The 15,345-nt window shown below is 45.1% G+C and overlaps 1 protein-coding gene across 1 annotated transcript; it reads left to right on the top strand.

Annotated features, from left to right (window-relative positions):
• The first annotated feature begins 4,103 nt into the window (after positions 1 to 4,103).
• On the top strand, positions 4,104 to 15,118 carry LOC136612846 (uncharacterized). Its single transcript, XM_066593561.1, has 6 exons — positions 4,104 to 4,184; positions 7,215 to 7,300; positions 8,429 to 8,517; positions 9,894 to 9,953; positions 10,060 to 10,161; positions 13,278 to 15,118. Exons 1-6 carry the CDS (start codon positions 4,165 to 4,167, stop codon positions 14,343 to 14,345), a joined length of 1,425 nt encoding a protein of 474 aa, XP_066449658.1. The 5' UTR covers positions 4,104 to 4,164; the 3' UTR covers positions 14,346 to 15,118.
• The last annotated feature ends 227 nt before the right edge of the window (positions 15,119 to 15,345 follow it).

The raw sequence follows: 15,345 nt of genomic DNA, 5'->3' as shown, positions 1-15,345 counted from the left end.
GTCCTGCTGCTGTCGGAGTGTTTGAGCCACACACCTACTATCATGGTCTTGCTAAACTACAGCTCCCAGCATCCTTCACAGCCGCACTCGATACTGGCAGTGGCAGGGCAGAACTCCTCTTCCAATGTAACCGAATATATTCCTGTAGGGAAGGCATGGTCTCCTCCAGAGATATTAGTATACACGGCTGTAGGTGCGGGTAAGGAAGACCTAGCAGGAATGGTCTCTAATGACAAGGATGAACAGGGAATGCTAAAACCATTGCCTGAAGATGCCTGTAAGCGGTCCTGCAGGCAGGGCACTCCTCTGTATTAGGAGCCCCCACATCTGCCCTGGTCTACAGTAGAGCAGGAGGGACACACTCTGGAGATAATCCATTAAAGGATACTGGAAAGTTGTGCAAGAACACTTTACATTGACGTCTCAGCTGCCGGCTGTAATCAGCAGAGCAATGCGGTTACTGAAGTTTAAATTCCTGCAGGTTTCAGTTCCTTAGTTTACAAGAACTCTGCTTGCTGTCAGTAACAGAACATTTTTTTTTTTTTTTTTTTTTACATCCTAACTTTTACAACTGTCTGTTGGGTCTGCTCCTCGCTGTAGTTGCACACAACTTTCACATGTGATACACAGAATAGAACCCGCGGTCTGGTTGGTTCACATTTCTGCATCTTGCTCATTTCAGGCATGCAAAAAACAAAACTTTGTTCTAGCTTTCTGCATATAACCTCATCAGAGGTCCCTGTAAAACAATTGGTGGGTTATTCCCATCCTGTGGGAGGGGGCAGGGATAACCTGCTATTCTAGTACTTTTTTTAAAAAAAAATGTTTTTGTAATGTGTATTTGGCGCTGTAATGTTGGGGTAATCTCTTCTGTGCTCTGCCATCTCCCAGCATATATGTGCTCTGCATGTAGAAGTCAGTAACTCTGCAGACGTCTGTCAGTGGGACAGGAGGAAAGCCGCCTGCCCCCCCCCCCCCCTCCCCCCCCCCCCCTCCCTTCATACACGTGAAAAGTCCCTAAGAAGGCTTGCTAATCAAAACTTTAGGACGGTCCTGAGACTTTTTAACTCTTGAGCTGGTTTTTGTTCAACCATGAAGTTCTTAAATCTCCTCGCTCACCTTCGTGCTCTCCCTGAGAAAAGATTAGTGTTCTTGACCCACGTCACAGGCCAAGAGTTGGCCAAGCTGGAATCCCAAGAGTTGTCTGTATGGATTGGCTCTCAATTCCCAGTCATTGTTACAAGGCTTGTATAAAGAGTCTAACACTGACTTGCAGTAAATCTGCCTTTACAGTAGGTGGTGCTGCAGAGGTATTGTTCCATCTCCCTTGTCTGCATATGTTCTATGAAAACCAATTTCAGAGGCCACTTTGTCGGACTGATCTTTATAAAGCCACAACCTGTCTTACAATAGATACACTGAAGATGTTCCATAAAGATTACTCACGTGCAACAATGACTGCTGCTTTAAAAACAAGGTGCTTAAGGACAAGAATTGTACTCCGATCTCCAACAGGCCTTTTGTAATGGCTGGAATGGTGGTGCATGCGTGACTACTGCTCCAATCACCTGGGGACCTGCAGGCCCCCTATATACTGCTCCAATCACTGGGGGACCTGCAGGCCCCCCTATATACTGCTCCAATCACTGGGGGACCTGCAGGCCCCCTATATACTGCTCCAATCACTGGGGGACCTGCAGGCCCCCTATATACTGCTCCAATCACTGGGGGACCTGCAGGCCCCCTATATACTGCTCCAATCACTGGGGGACCCTTCAGGCCCCCTATATACTGCTCCAATCACTGGGGGACCTGCAGGCCCCCTATATACTGCTCGAATCACTGGGGGACCTGCAGGCCCCCTTTCTTGTGACTGTCAGACAATCAGCTGCTGAGATGCTGCTCTCATCCTACGATCTCTTCTATACAGTGGTCAGCTGTAGACCGACCCAGCAGGAAGAATGGGACCTGCAGCGATGGTGTCTGGAGTAAGGGCCACTATACGGCTTATTGCCTCCAAGTTTAATTAAAGGAACTTGGATGACTCCTATTAAGATGATAGAACGTTCTCTACAGCACAATGGAGAACCTGCAGCAATTACGATGTAAGGGAAACCTATAGGTGTGTGTCTCCCTTATACAGCCTTGATAATAACGGCCGTATATAAGGGGACTGATCTCTAAGGTCAGTGGTTTCCCTTCCAATGCAGGGGTTTCTAGGCCCAGAATATATCGTACTGCGCCATCTTCCCCGCATGTAGTGAATACATCTTGTGGGAAATCTCGGGCGGCACATGGATTCCCGCCGCCTCAAAACTTGTATGCTTTGGTGTGGAGTTTAAACTGCCTGCGAGGGCGAAGAAATCAAACTATTGATAACCTAATTGTGCTGAATTAGCCCCGGTTTTATTTGCAGCTCTGTGGTGGGATGTAAGCCGTATAACGAGACAGACTGTGGCTTTAGAATCCTTCAATAATACTGTGGATTCATTGCGGAATGTGACGGTATCGTAAATACTGCTGCATGCTCAGCCCGTGTCAAGGCATCCTAGAAATATATATGCTAATCGCACCCAAGTGATAGAGATGCATCATATCGGAGCCCACCGAGGGGTGTCTGAGTAGGACAGCATGTCGCCACTTAGGATGCAATGTTGGTGATCTTTCTGAAACCTTGAGAAGGAAGGGAAAAAAAGCCGTATCTGCAATTATTTGAAGGAAATCGACTACTTGATTTTCTTTAGACTCTGGGATCCATTTCTCCTTTTTGTAAAAAAGAAAACAAAAAACACGCTCTATTTTTCTGCATATTTGTGCACCGAAGCTCCCCATAGAAGTGCAGAACCATTTACACCCGTGTGAAGCCGCGGACGGTTGGAACCCCCCAGCTGGTTGTTTGTTACGCACATTGGGCCGGATTCACATGACTTTATTTACGCACTTTTTTTGCACACGCAATGCACAGAGGATAGAACCCGGAAAAAATGTGCGCAGTCAGTTCTGTTGTCCGGCGCAGCTGAAGAGAACCTATAATACTAATGACACTAATTGGCCATTTCAGTGGCTGAGGGCATCGGTGGGGTTATTTGTACAATGAAAAACGGACTTGCGCGCACAAATATGCGATGCCCATCCTGCGCAAATTCGCGTTTGGGTGAATCTCGGACACATCCCGTCCGTGCGCCGGACACCACACGTGTACATGTATTATGTTCATCCAAGAATAGGACATGATGCAATTGTGCGCACAAAAAACACGCACCGACGCACTCCGCCAGTGAATGGGCCAATTTAATAAGTTCAAGATGTTTTTTCCTTCCCTGCGCAAATGTGCAGAAAAACAGAACATGGCGTGTATTTTTTGCGTGGCCCAATTGCATGCAAAATACATGCGTGTTAAAAAACCCATCAAAATCAATGCGCTCTACTATATGCTTATAATATATCTATTATCTGCATTTTGCACGCACAATATTTACGCTTATGAGACGCAGTAAATATAACCCACTGATTTTAATGGGTTCATTTACAAAAAAACGTATTATTGGCGCGCATTTAGTTTCCACAAGAATATACGCAGTGTGCTTTATTTTCCTGCGCATTTTCTGACAAAAATAGCTCATCTTCAACTAATTGACTTAATTGTCCATTTCAATGAACGCGAACACGGTTGTGGGTTTTTTGCGCGCTGAATTGCACACAATTTGCGCATGCAAAATGTACAGTAAAGCACGCACGTATACACAAATATGCACGTAAATGCATTTGCGCCCATTTGACACCGGCTTAACTATAGTGACCATAAATGAAAAAAAAAAATTAGGATGTAAAAAAAAAAAGATGGAAACCGGGCGTAAAAAATCACAAAATCCCGTGAAAAATCATAAGCAAAATCGGACAATTTACGAACGCCGTGTGAACATAATATAACCTTCGTGAGATCAGTAACAATCGTTCTACTGGCCAACACAGACCACACTTTCTTCTTTCTGCACGAACCTGCTTTTCAATTGACCCCCTGAAACTCCCCCTACAGGCTGCAGAGCTGCAAACACCCATCTGCTTCACCGCCGCCTCTCCTGGAGAGTCATGTGACTGGAGACTGTCAGCTGACCTTCGGACGTCAGCCCTCCTTCCAGCAGGTCCACCGTAGCTGGCAGAGCCATGCCGACCGGAGAGTACGGGTAAGTAGCGAGAGAAGGGGCGACTGTACAGGCTGGGGTAGACCGGCGGTCCGGGAAACTCCGAACAATATTGTGCACGTGAACCTGCGAAGAAACCTTACGGCATCGCCGAACCTGCAAATTTTCACGTACGTGGAAATCGCAAAATAAAGATCGCACTCGCACGAGAATCCCGTTACGTGGAAAGCGCTGTGCGATTTTTAAAACTGCGCTCGTAGGAAAGAATAAGTGATTCTGCTCAAAAAATGGACGAGATGCTGCGATGTTTCTATCTTGCAGCCTCTGGGATAGAGGAATCGCACGTGTAATACGTCCATTGCTGGTAAGGGGTTGGATTTGCGCGTGCAATACGCGGAGAATAGAACCCATTGATTTCTTTGGGTTCGTCCACGTTTCCGTATTTTGCGCGCACATTTCAGTTGTGCAAAGAAAAAAAAACATAAGAGTAAAAGTAGAGTAAAATACGCCGCTGCACACGCACAAAAAAAGCATCATTCATCCTGCAAATAGGCAGCGCTCAGGCGCACACAAATACGCATACGCACATGTGCAGGCGGGCTTCATGGACAGATGAGAGGATAGTAGTGATGAACCAGACACAAAGGAAGGTGCTGGTTGTCGCAACAGACTGTCTTTGTCCTTTGCCTATAAGGCTGGATAGAAGTCCTAGTAGAGACGCAGATGTCCATAACAACCAATCATGTTGCAGTTTTCATATGAATATAAGACCTGTAATCTGATTGGTTGCTAACTGTAACTCCTCCTCTTTTGCACTATTAGATAGAGATGCAATGTAAAGCATGGGGGACAGATCAGCAGCCTGAGCTTCTGAGACAGTGGATCATATGTTACCTAAGACTCCTTCACAGGGACATATTTGCGCACACAACACACATAGAATAGAACCCATTCACATAGCCATATTTGGTGCCCGCATTTCGGCCATGCAGAAAAATGCAGCATTCGCGCTCCAAAGGTCCTCATAGAAGTTAATGTTGGGGTGCGCAGATGTGCGATACAGAAAAAGGACAGTATAAAGCATCATTTGTTTAGCGCTGAGACACGCGCAAATGCGCATACGCTTGTCTACAACCCTAGAGACTCCCTCCCTCCATGTTTTTCAGTTTTGCGCTGCTTCTTTTAGTTGTGTGATATCCACCCCAGTATCGGCTCTGACAGTATCCGCCATCGTGTTCTTTGGCGGCCGGGTCTTCTTTTGCAGCTGATCTGTCCAAGCATTATAGGTTTTTCTGCTCACATCACATGGCCAAAATCCGTGAGTCTGAGTCCGGTCATCTTCAACCCCCCCAAGTGATATATCTAGCCTCATACGATTCCGGACTTCTCTGTTGTTCCTCTCACTGTCCTGGGTATACGTAGCAGCTTCCACCAGCACCACGGCTCAAACGCATCGATCCTCCTATCAGCTTTTGCAGTTGTCATAACTTTAGCCTTCTTCACATTCAGGTAGAGGCCCATTTCTTCACTTTCAGTTTTAATCTTCCATATCAGCGGCTTCAGACCGGCTTCTGTTTCTGCAAGCAGAGTTGTGTCATCCGCATAATGGAGATTGTTGATGTTTCTGCCACCTATTTTCACCCCGGTTGCCAATTCATCTAGCTCCATTTTACACATCATCACTTTTGCATATAGGTTATACAAGAAGGGTGAGAGGATGCAGCAACCAATCTGTGCCCCCATACTGTGTTCTCACAGCGGCTGCCTGATTGGTGTAAAGTCATTTTATCAGCTTGACTAGATGTGCCGATACGCCCGGCTCTTGTAGGGGGCGCCATAGCTTGTCATAATCAACGCAGTCAAAGGCCTTGATGTTGTCGATAAAGCACATGTCCTCGCTGGAGTCCTGCCTGCTCATCAGGGAGCGCCACTTCGACTACTGATCTCAGTCTTTCCTGTATAATTGAGAGAAGGATCTTGCCTGCATGTGGAATGAGGGTTATTGTTGGGTAGTTGGAGCAATTCTGGGAGTCCCTTTATTTGGTAGAGGGATGAAGACAGATAGTTTCCAGTTCTCTGGCCATTGTTTGGATGCCCATACTGCCTGGCACAGCGCCATGATGGTTTTCACTGGTACTGGCAGTAATAGCTCTGCCGGTATGTTATCCTGGTGCTTTATTTTTGGCTAGTTGTTTAATTGCCATAACCACTTCTGACTCCATGATGGAGGCCTTGCATATGGCCTTTCATGGCTTCTGCTTCGAGTTGTTTGCAACGCTCATTCCAGTCCATTTCCTTGTCTTTCCTTGCCACTCGCTGAAAATCATCATTTAGTTGCCAAACTTCGTCTTTCTTGCCGGCCGCCTTTGCTGCTCTTCTTTTATTGGCTATTTTCGGGGTTTGCTCGGACAACCAATAGTGTTGTGTTTCCCGCTTCTTATAAGTGGGACGCTTACTGGCTGTCTCCATAACCGTGGACTGTATATCGTGCCATAGTTCCTCTAGATGCGTCTCTGATGTGTCAAGCAGTTCGAATCGGTTTTCTACCTCAATAGTGTATGATTGGGAGATTTTAGAGGTGTCGAATTTTCTCAATGGAGCTCCTTTCCTAATGCTATGGAATTTGTTCTTGATCTTAGCTGCAAGGAGTTCATGATCAGAGCCGCAGTCGGAGGCGGGAAAGGTTTTTATTGCAATGACTGAACTTCCCCAATGATGATGACACAGGATGTAATCAATCTGATTTCGATGGAGGCCATTGGGAGATGTCCATGTGTACAGTCGCCATTTGGGTTGCATAAACCATGTGTTTGCCATCCTGAGCCGGTTTTCTTGGCAGAACTGTACCAAGCGATCACCGGCTTCATTTCTTTCACCAAGTCAGAAGCAAGCATCCCGCTTGTGTGAAGGAGCCCTAAAAAGGGAAACCGTTAATATACTAGAAAGTCATCAATTATTATGACACTGTAGATTAGTCAAATATTCACTGGCAGTGAAGGTGTTAATACAGGAAATGCCATCTGAGAAGTTGGGGTGATGGGTTTAGTATCGCTCTTTGGTCCTCTCTTACAGCTCCAAGCCCAGTTGGGCCGACCAGGTGGAAGAAGAGGAGGAAGATATGGAGTCCTTAAGTCCGGCCATTGAGAAGGATCATGGCTGTGAGTATAGCATGTGATCGTATACCCGTCTTGTGTTACACCGGGCACTCTGGGCATCAGTGTTAACATCAGACAAGATGTACTCCTTACAGGAAGCAGGGCAGGGTGCGGTATTATGCTGCCCGTAGAATCTATGGGGGAAGAGCGTTGCTAGAGGGAGCCACGGGCAAAGATTCTCACAGAAATGCTGCTGCAGCTAATAGTGAGTGATTTACTGTGCTGAACTTATTGAAATCCTATCTGCACTGCTCAGTTCAGCTGTATAATGTCCTCCATACTGCTGTTACTTATGAGGGTGTAATACAGAGAGAAATAGAGAAGAGACCCTGCTCTCTTATGTATGCATAGTAAAAAGACATCATAGCAGCTAGACTTCACCCACCAGCTCAGGGAAGACTGAGAATTAGGCCGCCTGCAGACGGCCGGGTCGGATCGCAGCGGGATGTGGTCCCGTGCCCCTGCAGAGGCCTGTGGCTTACCCACTCCCGACGTCTCCTCTCTGCGCTGTGTGCCGGCTGCGGGCCAGCCAGCGCATGCGCAGAGAGGAGCCGGCCCGTCACCACTGACATTTCTGTGCGGACCTCTGTGAGACCCACACAGAAATAGAACATGCTGCGATTTGTTATCCCGCGTGTGTTTTCATGCGGACAAATCACGGCCGTCTGCCTAGGATTGCATTTTGCAATGCAATCCTATGGCAGCGGCCACGGGCGGAAATTATGCAGGAATTTCTGCCCGTGTGAAGGGGGCATAGAGATGGAGCCTGCAGAGGGGAAAACTGGTGATAAATGCAGTATACAAGTGGTATAATGGCCAGATTTAGTGTTATTCCTTGACCATTTTGGTAGTGGTGGGTGACTAAGTTTGGTCACTGAATATGTGTAAGTAGAGAAAACACTTCCATTTCCCCTCTGAAGAATGAAGGCCGGCACCTTCGGAGCTGCCAATGCAAACTTCATTGAAGTTGTCCTACTTTATGGACTCTAGACATCAACTTGCTCTGGGCGTCGGATACCCTTATGCCCATGGACCGCTATCAATATTTCTGTGGTGGGGCATACCCGTTACAGCGCCCCTGTCAGGCGCAGCTCTTCAGGAGACGGTGGTATAATCTGTGATCTTCTGCAGATGTCCTGGACACCCCTCGAGAGGTCGTTAATGGAAACATAAAGACCATCACAGAATACAGGCTGGATGAAGATGACAAGAAGATTAAGGTGGGTGCGGTCACGTCTTATCTCGTACAGGAGGAGCGACCACATCATGTAATAATCAGCTGCTTACTGCAGTGTATTATGTGTGTCTGTGGAGGACGGAGAGTGGTAAAAACTCAAGGGATGCTTTGAGACAGTTTTGCTCAATTTGAGGTCCAAATGTGGCCCCTACTAGGAAATTGCACTTTTCCATATACCGTGTTTCCCCGATAATAAGGTGTGGGGGGGGGGGGGGGGGGAGTTGAAGTATAAGCCCTACCCCAAAAATAAGCCCTTGCTACAATACTTTAAAAAAATAAGAAACAACAATAGTCACCTAGCAGGCGCTGTCTAATTCCTCCCGCTGGGCTGCGGTGCTCCTGCAGGCTTCCGTTCAGTCCTCAATGCCGATTGAGCATCTTTTATTGGTGACGAGGCTTGAATACCCCACCTCCAGCAAGCGATTGCTCAGATTGGTTTAAGAGCGCCGCCTTAGCCCTTCAGAGCCGGCGCTCGATGAACCAATCACAGCCATTCATTGAATAAAGCATACATGGGCCAAATGTGCATTCCTGTCCCAGGTTCACATAGTAGGGGGCAGCATGAACCTGGTGACAGGTTCCCTTTAAGCATGGCCTCACCATCTTTTTTTTACTGGGACCTCACGTCCAGAATTTCTAGACCTCGCTGTAAGTTGTATTACTTGGTGAATTTTCAAGACCTCCGCTTGCAGTCACTGAAATCCTTCAGGGTGAAAACCTCTGTTGACCACGTCGTGCGCACATTATTGTACGGCTTGTTACGGGAGAACTTTGATGTGCTGTAAGGGTCCCCGCAGCTGTATGAGACGACACACATTGTTATATATGTTGTCATATATAATATAAAGTAGAAGAAGTTCTCATTATATAGTGATTATGTTTTGTTTATATGAAGTGGGAGGAGCTTATTCACACAGCCGATTTTTACGTCCGCGTGTTGTCCGTATGTGTACACCGACCCGTTACAGTCAATGGTGCCATACAGACGGGAGGGTTCTTTTTAAAGACCTAAGGAATATTGCAGCATGTCCTTTTCTGGTCCGACTTCTCGGATGACAGTCACCCATTCAAGACAATGGGTGCAATTCGAAAAAATTGGATCGCCTTCCTTTTTTTTTTGTACATGGGGGAAAAAAAGAACAGTCGACATAAAAAATGGACACAAGCAAGACATACAGATGCAACAAGGACATACATACAGTCTGGTTATCATCTAAATAAGCCAGGCCGGGGCCGGCGCTGACGTCCTGGGGCAGTGCTTCTCAGTCCTGGTAATATAATAGCGGTGTAGAGCGCACCTTGTATCACACCGTACACACCAGTGGGTTCGCCATCTGATCTTTTCCTCTCTCTCTACAGATTGTGCGCACCTTTAAAACTGAAACCCGTAAAGCCTTTAAAGTGGTGGCCCGCAGGAAGGTGAGTGCAGAGATGCCATACAAGTGTGGTGTGACCAAAGGTGCTGATCATGGAGCACTGGGACATAATTAACCCTCTCTTTCCATTTTTTTTGGTCACTCATCAGAATTGGAAGAAGGTTGGTAATTCACAATATGGCCCACCCGGACCAAACATAGCCAACACCGTCAGCGATGACATTGAAATGACCTTCATCACCAATAAAGAGGTGAGAGCATTACTGCATAACCTGAGATCTTGGGTGTATCAGTTATGGTTGGTCAGATGGACCCTCAAATGATCCAACATCATAACACTCAAGGACTTACAGTTATGTCCTGTTGTGGGATATATCATCTATATATTATATATCATCTATCTACCGTGTTTCCCCGAAAATAAGGCAGTGTCTTATATTAATTTTTGTTCAAAAAGGTTTAACTTTTTTACATGTATAGCTGCCTGGACACTATTTAAATTGACTTTTTTTAATTAACTGTTAGCAGGGCTTAATTTTGGAGTAGGGCTTATATTTCAAGCATCCTCAAAAAGCCTGAAAAATCATTTTGCATCCTCAAAAATTCTGGAAAATCATGCTATGTCTTATTTTCAGGGAAACAGGGCATGGAATTCATGTATTTTTCACATCAGCCTATGCAAACACGCCTATGTGTGTGTGTGTGTGTGTGTGTGTGTGTGTATATATATGTATGTAAGTATATACATAATATTGACATGTCTTCCTTCTTAGTAAATAGCAGCAGCTAAATAGTTAACGTGTTCATATTATACACTAGTATGTGTTAGATTCTTGTATTTACCTCCTACAGGCCTTTCTCACAAGAAAGAGGCCTAAATTCTGATAATAGAAGCTGCTCGCACCCACCTTTGCATTCCTTAAGCTAACCACTATGTGTATAAGTTTGGTTGCTCCTTGCTTCTCAGAGATCCCGTATTTTAATAGTAACACGCTGCCCTTTTTGTACACTCCTATTTTGTGATATAATCCTTTTGCAATAAAGCAGAAGCGCATTGACTTTGATACAAGCACTGGCTCATTGTCAGTTCTTTCTGTGCATGGTTTACTGTAAAAAGAAAATACTAAAACCTAAAAAAAATGTTTATTAAAATATCACATTATTAATTCTGCACGGTAAACACCCCCAGAAAAATCAGTGTGCAATGGCAGGAGTATGTTGGGTTCCCAGCTGTCAGACACAGCCGAGGATCCAACATGCTTCTGCCTTAACTGCTTCTGCCTCTACAAGCTACATAGCGCTCAGTGCATGGTATGTAGAGAGTGCAGAAAGCAGCAGTGCCGTTTCCTGCATGGGACCAGGTGATCACATGATCTCCAGCAGGCCCCTGACCAGCTCTGTTAGTGACTACTGTCACACTAGAGGGATGTTTTCCCCTGAAACTGGGGCTCGTATGGTGCCTATGGCAATAAAAGAGAAACCAAGTAATCTTGCAGATATGATACCTTTCAATGGCTAACAAAAATATATGATGTTAATGCGAGCTTTTGGGTCTTCTAAGGACCCTTCGTCAGAATAAATGAATGAAACTGATTTGTATGGGATATAAAAATATAATATAAAAATTCTGAAATTCTTATATATATAAGATTTTCTGAATTTTTATGAAGTTTTCAAAAAACTTGACACAGCATAGAGCAGATGAGAGTTATCATACTGAAGGGCAACTTCAAGTATCAGCGTCACAGAAGAATTTGGGAGTATACATTTATGGCCATTTTTGACACCTTCAAGAATAGAATGAACCTCAGAGCGGGATTCTTGCATAAGTGGAGAATATGAAGGTCTAAAGGAGGTCAAGAGCGATGTCCTCTTCCCAATCATTGTTTTTTGTTTTTTTAAACTTAATAAAAATTCAGAAATTGATTTGAAAGAATGCTGCCATCCAATAGGTGGCGCTGCAGAGGTATTGTTCCATCTCCTTTATGTGCAGGTTTGAAGGAAACATAACACACGTCATAAAACTGTCACATTCCTTAGCTCAGTGGACTGATTGAATATTTATTTCTCTACTCAACTTGTCTGGCATTGTTTTAAGTGTAAATCAGTCTCAAAATTTGTGTGTGTGAACATTTGTGTTTAGGCCAAGAGGGGTGTCGTCTCTGCATTTATGTGTGTGTGTGTGTATATATATCGCCCACCCAGATCCGTTTCATTTAGCCTGACGAAGGGTCCTTAGATGATCTGGAAGCTCACTATTACATCATGTATTTTTGTTAGCCATTAAAAAGTATCATATCTACAAGATTACTTGGTTTCTCTCACTGAGAACAATCACACTTTACTGGCTAACACCGTACCAAACACCCTTTTTTCAAATTACATATTAAGGGCGCGGTCAGATGAAAAAACGCATGACTGGGCAAAGTTTCATATGCGCAGCGCATGAAACTTTACCGGTTCACTGGAGTAGCTGCGCTTGGAGAAAGAGAGAGAAGAAGCCCCATAGCTCCACTCACTGTCCCTGCTCTGAGGAAATCCCCCATAGCAGTGCTGTGTCTCTCTGATATGGGGTATTCCTGAGGGATTTTCCCATAGCGCAGAGAGAGGGGGCAGGGATTAACGGAACCCTCGGGGAGTCCCCTCATCCCTGCGGGGACTAACAGGTGTTAACTGCATGACTTTTAAACACGCTTCTGGCCAGAAGAACATTTTAAATGTCCTGCTGTAAGCAGAGGTAAAGCTATTGCCACCGCAGGAGTTTTCATTAACTCCTGCTCCCATTGGAGTCAATGGAAACTCCTGCCGGCGTGTGCATCTTTTTTAGGTGTGTGCCGTTTTGTATGGCAAATTCCTCGCCTATGAACGCTTCTATAAGAACCCATTGGTTGTTTTAGAAGCATTCATTTGCCATGGACCTAAAACACACTGGTCTGACTGTGCCCTAAAAGGCCGTACATTTTCCTATACTTGATTTTAATATAAATATAATAATTTTAAAAATAAAAAACTATAAATTTCAAACTTTTTTTTCTACTTTTTGTACACGTTACCCTACTAAATTAAACAGACAGGAAAAATAAAATAAACATAGCTTGTATGTGCCGAAAGAAAAAAAGCAGCAAATATAATTTTGGCAGGCAAGGAAATTAAAAATAGGGCCACAAAACCAGCTCATGGGTAAAATCACTAAGAATTGTCTGGTCCTTAAGGACTGAAACATTCTAGTCTTTATGGGGTTAAGGAAAAATGCAGGAAAAAATAAGAGAAAACAAAAACAATCGCAGGAAGGGGTTAATATGAATGTCCCCTTGTGTACTGCTCCCTGTGTCGCATACAGATAACACCAACCCTTCTGCTCTTACAGGATCTGAATAATCAAGAAGTCGAAGACCCAATGAACAAGCTGAAGGGCCAGAAGATTGTGTCTTGTAGAATCTGCAAGGGCGACCATTGGACCACAAGATGTCCCTACAAAGACACTCTGGGCCCCATGCAGAAGGAGCTGGCCAAGCAGTTGGGTCTGTCCACAGCAGACAACCCTAAGAGACGGCAGATTCATGGACACAAGACAGAGTTGGCCAAGAAGCGTCGTTTACAAAGCCACGCGACCGGCAGTGACTGTAAGTGCCAACGTTATCGTTGCTTCACATCCATAAATGAAGACCAACGAGCGACATTACTTCAGACTTTCAACGGATTTCCTACCAAAGATCACCAAGATTCCTATTTAAGTGACTTGATTGAGTTGTGCTCCGTAAAAAGACGCCGACCAAGAAAACAGATGGGGAATAGCGATAAGTGCCACGACCGTTCATACCTGTACAAGGTGCGTGTCTGTGATGAGAACCATACCGTTACAGAAGTACCTGTGTGCCATAAGGCCTTTATAGCCTTTCACGGAATCACAAACAGACGTGTGCAAACCATAAAGAAGAGCCTTGTGACCACTGGAGTAGGACCAACAGATAAGAGAGGTAAACACAAGAACCGGCCACACCGGATTCCCATCAGCGACATCAAAGACGCACGAGGTCACCTTGAAGGTTTGAGGGAAATACGGTCCTGTTACAGTCTTAAAGATTCCGCTAAAGTCTATTTGCCGGAAGAGTTGAATGTTGTAAAGTTGTATAAAATGTTTAAGCAAGAACACCCCAACAGTAGGGTGTCGCAAGATAAGTACCGGCGTCTATTTAATGAGTACAACATTAGTTTTGGTGCCCCACGAACGCACATGTGCAGTTTCTATGATGCAGCTAAGTTTCAAGAAGAATACATAATGTCACTGATCTCTAATGGTGAGACCGGCGCTCCTGAGCGTGAAGGAAGCACCGCGAGCACGTCACAAACCACGACTAGCGGGCTACTCAACCGGCTGAAAGAGCACAAATTAAAGGTGCCGTTTCAATTATGTACAGCAAAGAAAAGCAAGTAGTGTTTCCGTAACGCACAAACGTATTCGACCTGAGTAATGCAACAATCTTCCTGTTCCTGATGTTTCTTCGAATCACATCTAGTATGTTGCTATGCTTTTGTTGGAGTAATCACTTAATTTAGGTGATGCTCAACGGGTGTCGTAGCCTTATCAATCAGGTCTGCCTAATTATTTGTCGATGCATCGGAGAAGAAAACAATGAGAAACCCTCGAGTGACGTTTCCAAGCTTTACTTCTGAAGCACATTTATTTAAGTAGATCTTATATAGTAAATTTAGTATTGCCATGAGCTGATCACGAGCTCGTCTCACCCCCTGAGCATCCGATTTAAATATAATCGGCATTTTCTAGCAAATCATAGTAAGGTTATGGTGTGTGCACAGTAATAGGCATTTTATAGGGGATTTATTATCAGTGATGTAACATAAAATAATGAAGATGAAGCCTTGGAAGGCTGCACCTAGTAATAATGCCGGTACATCTGGAGTACATAGTCTAGTTCAAAAGAACAGTTCGTTATGAAGTGTTGACATGTTGCTTTGTGAACCGTGATGAGAAATGATGTCATTCAAGGACATTTGTTTAAGAAGAATTCATTATTAAATATTGTATTTTTCTACTGCTGACGTCTGCTTTGTGAAGGGAGAAAAAGCCGCTGCAGGAATGATGTGATTGTAACACTATTGGGCTGGGTCCACACGGGGCGGTGCCAACCCAGAAAGTCTGCATGGGAATTCCGCCGGCAATTTTTATCCCGGCATGGCTGGATTCAGATGAACGTATATCGGCTCGGTTTTCACGCCGAGCCGATATACGTCGGCCTCATCTGCAGGGGTGGGGGAGGATGGAAGAGCCAGGAGCAGGAACTGAGCTCCCGCCCCCTCTCAACCTCCTCTCCGCCCCTTTGCACTATTTGCAATGAAAGGAGGCGGGATGGGGCTAAATTACGAGGAATTAGCCCCGCCCCCATCCCGGCTCTTCTCATTGCAAATAGTGCAGG

Source organism: Eleutherodactylus coqui, chromosome 2, assembly GCF_035609145.1.
Source record: "Eleutherodactylus coqui strain aEleCoq1 chromosome 2, aEleCoq1.hap1, whole genome shotgun sequence".
Lineage (NCBI taxonomy): Eukaryota > Metazoa > Chordata > Amphibia > Anura > Eleutherodactylidae > Eleutherodactylus > Eleutherodactylus coqui.
This window is presented reverse-complemented; position numbering and strand designations above follow the sequence as displayed.

What these genes read in the sequence shown, in the direction of transcription:
- LOC136612846 (XM_066593561.1), top strand. Translation starts at nt 4,165, where the DNA reads ATGCCGACCGGAGAGTACGG. An exon ending in ATGCCGACCGGAGAGTACGG is followed by an intron (nt 4,185 to 7,214) that starts GTAAGTAGCGAG and finishes CCTCTCTTACAG; the next exon opens with CTCCAAGCCCAGTTGGGCCG. An exon ending in AAGATGACAAGAAGATTAAG is followed by an intron (nt 8,518 to 9,893) that starts GTGGGTGCGGTC and finishes CTCTCTCTACAG; the next exon opens with ATTGTGCGCACCTTTAAAAC.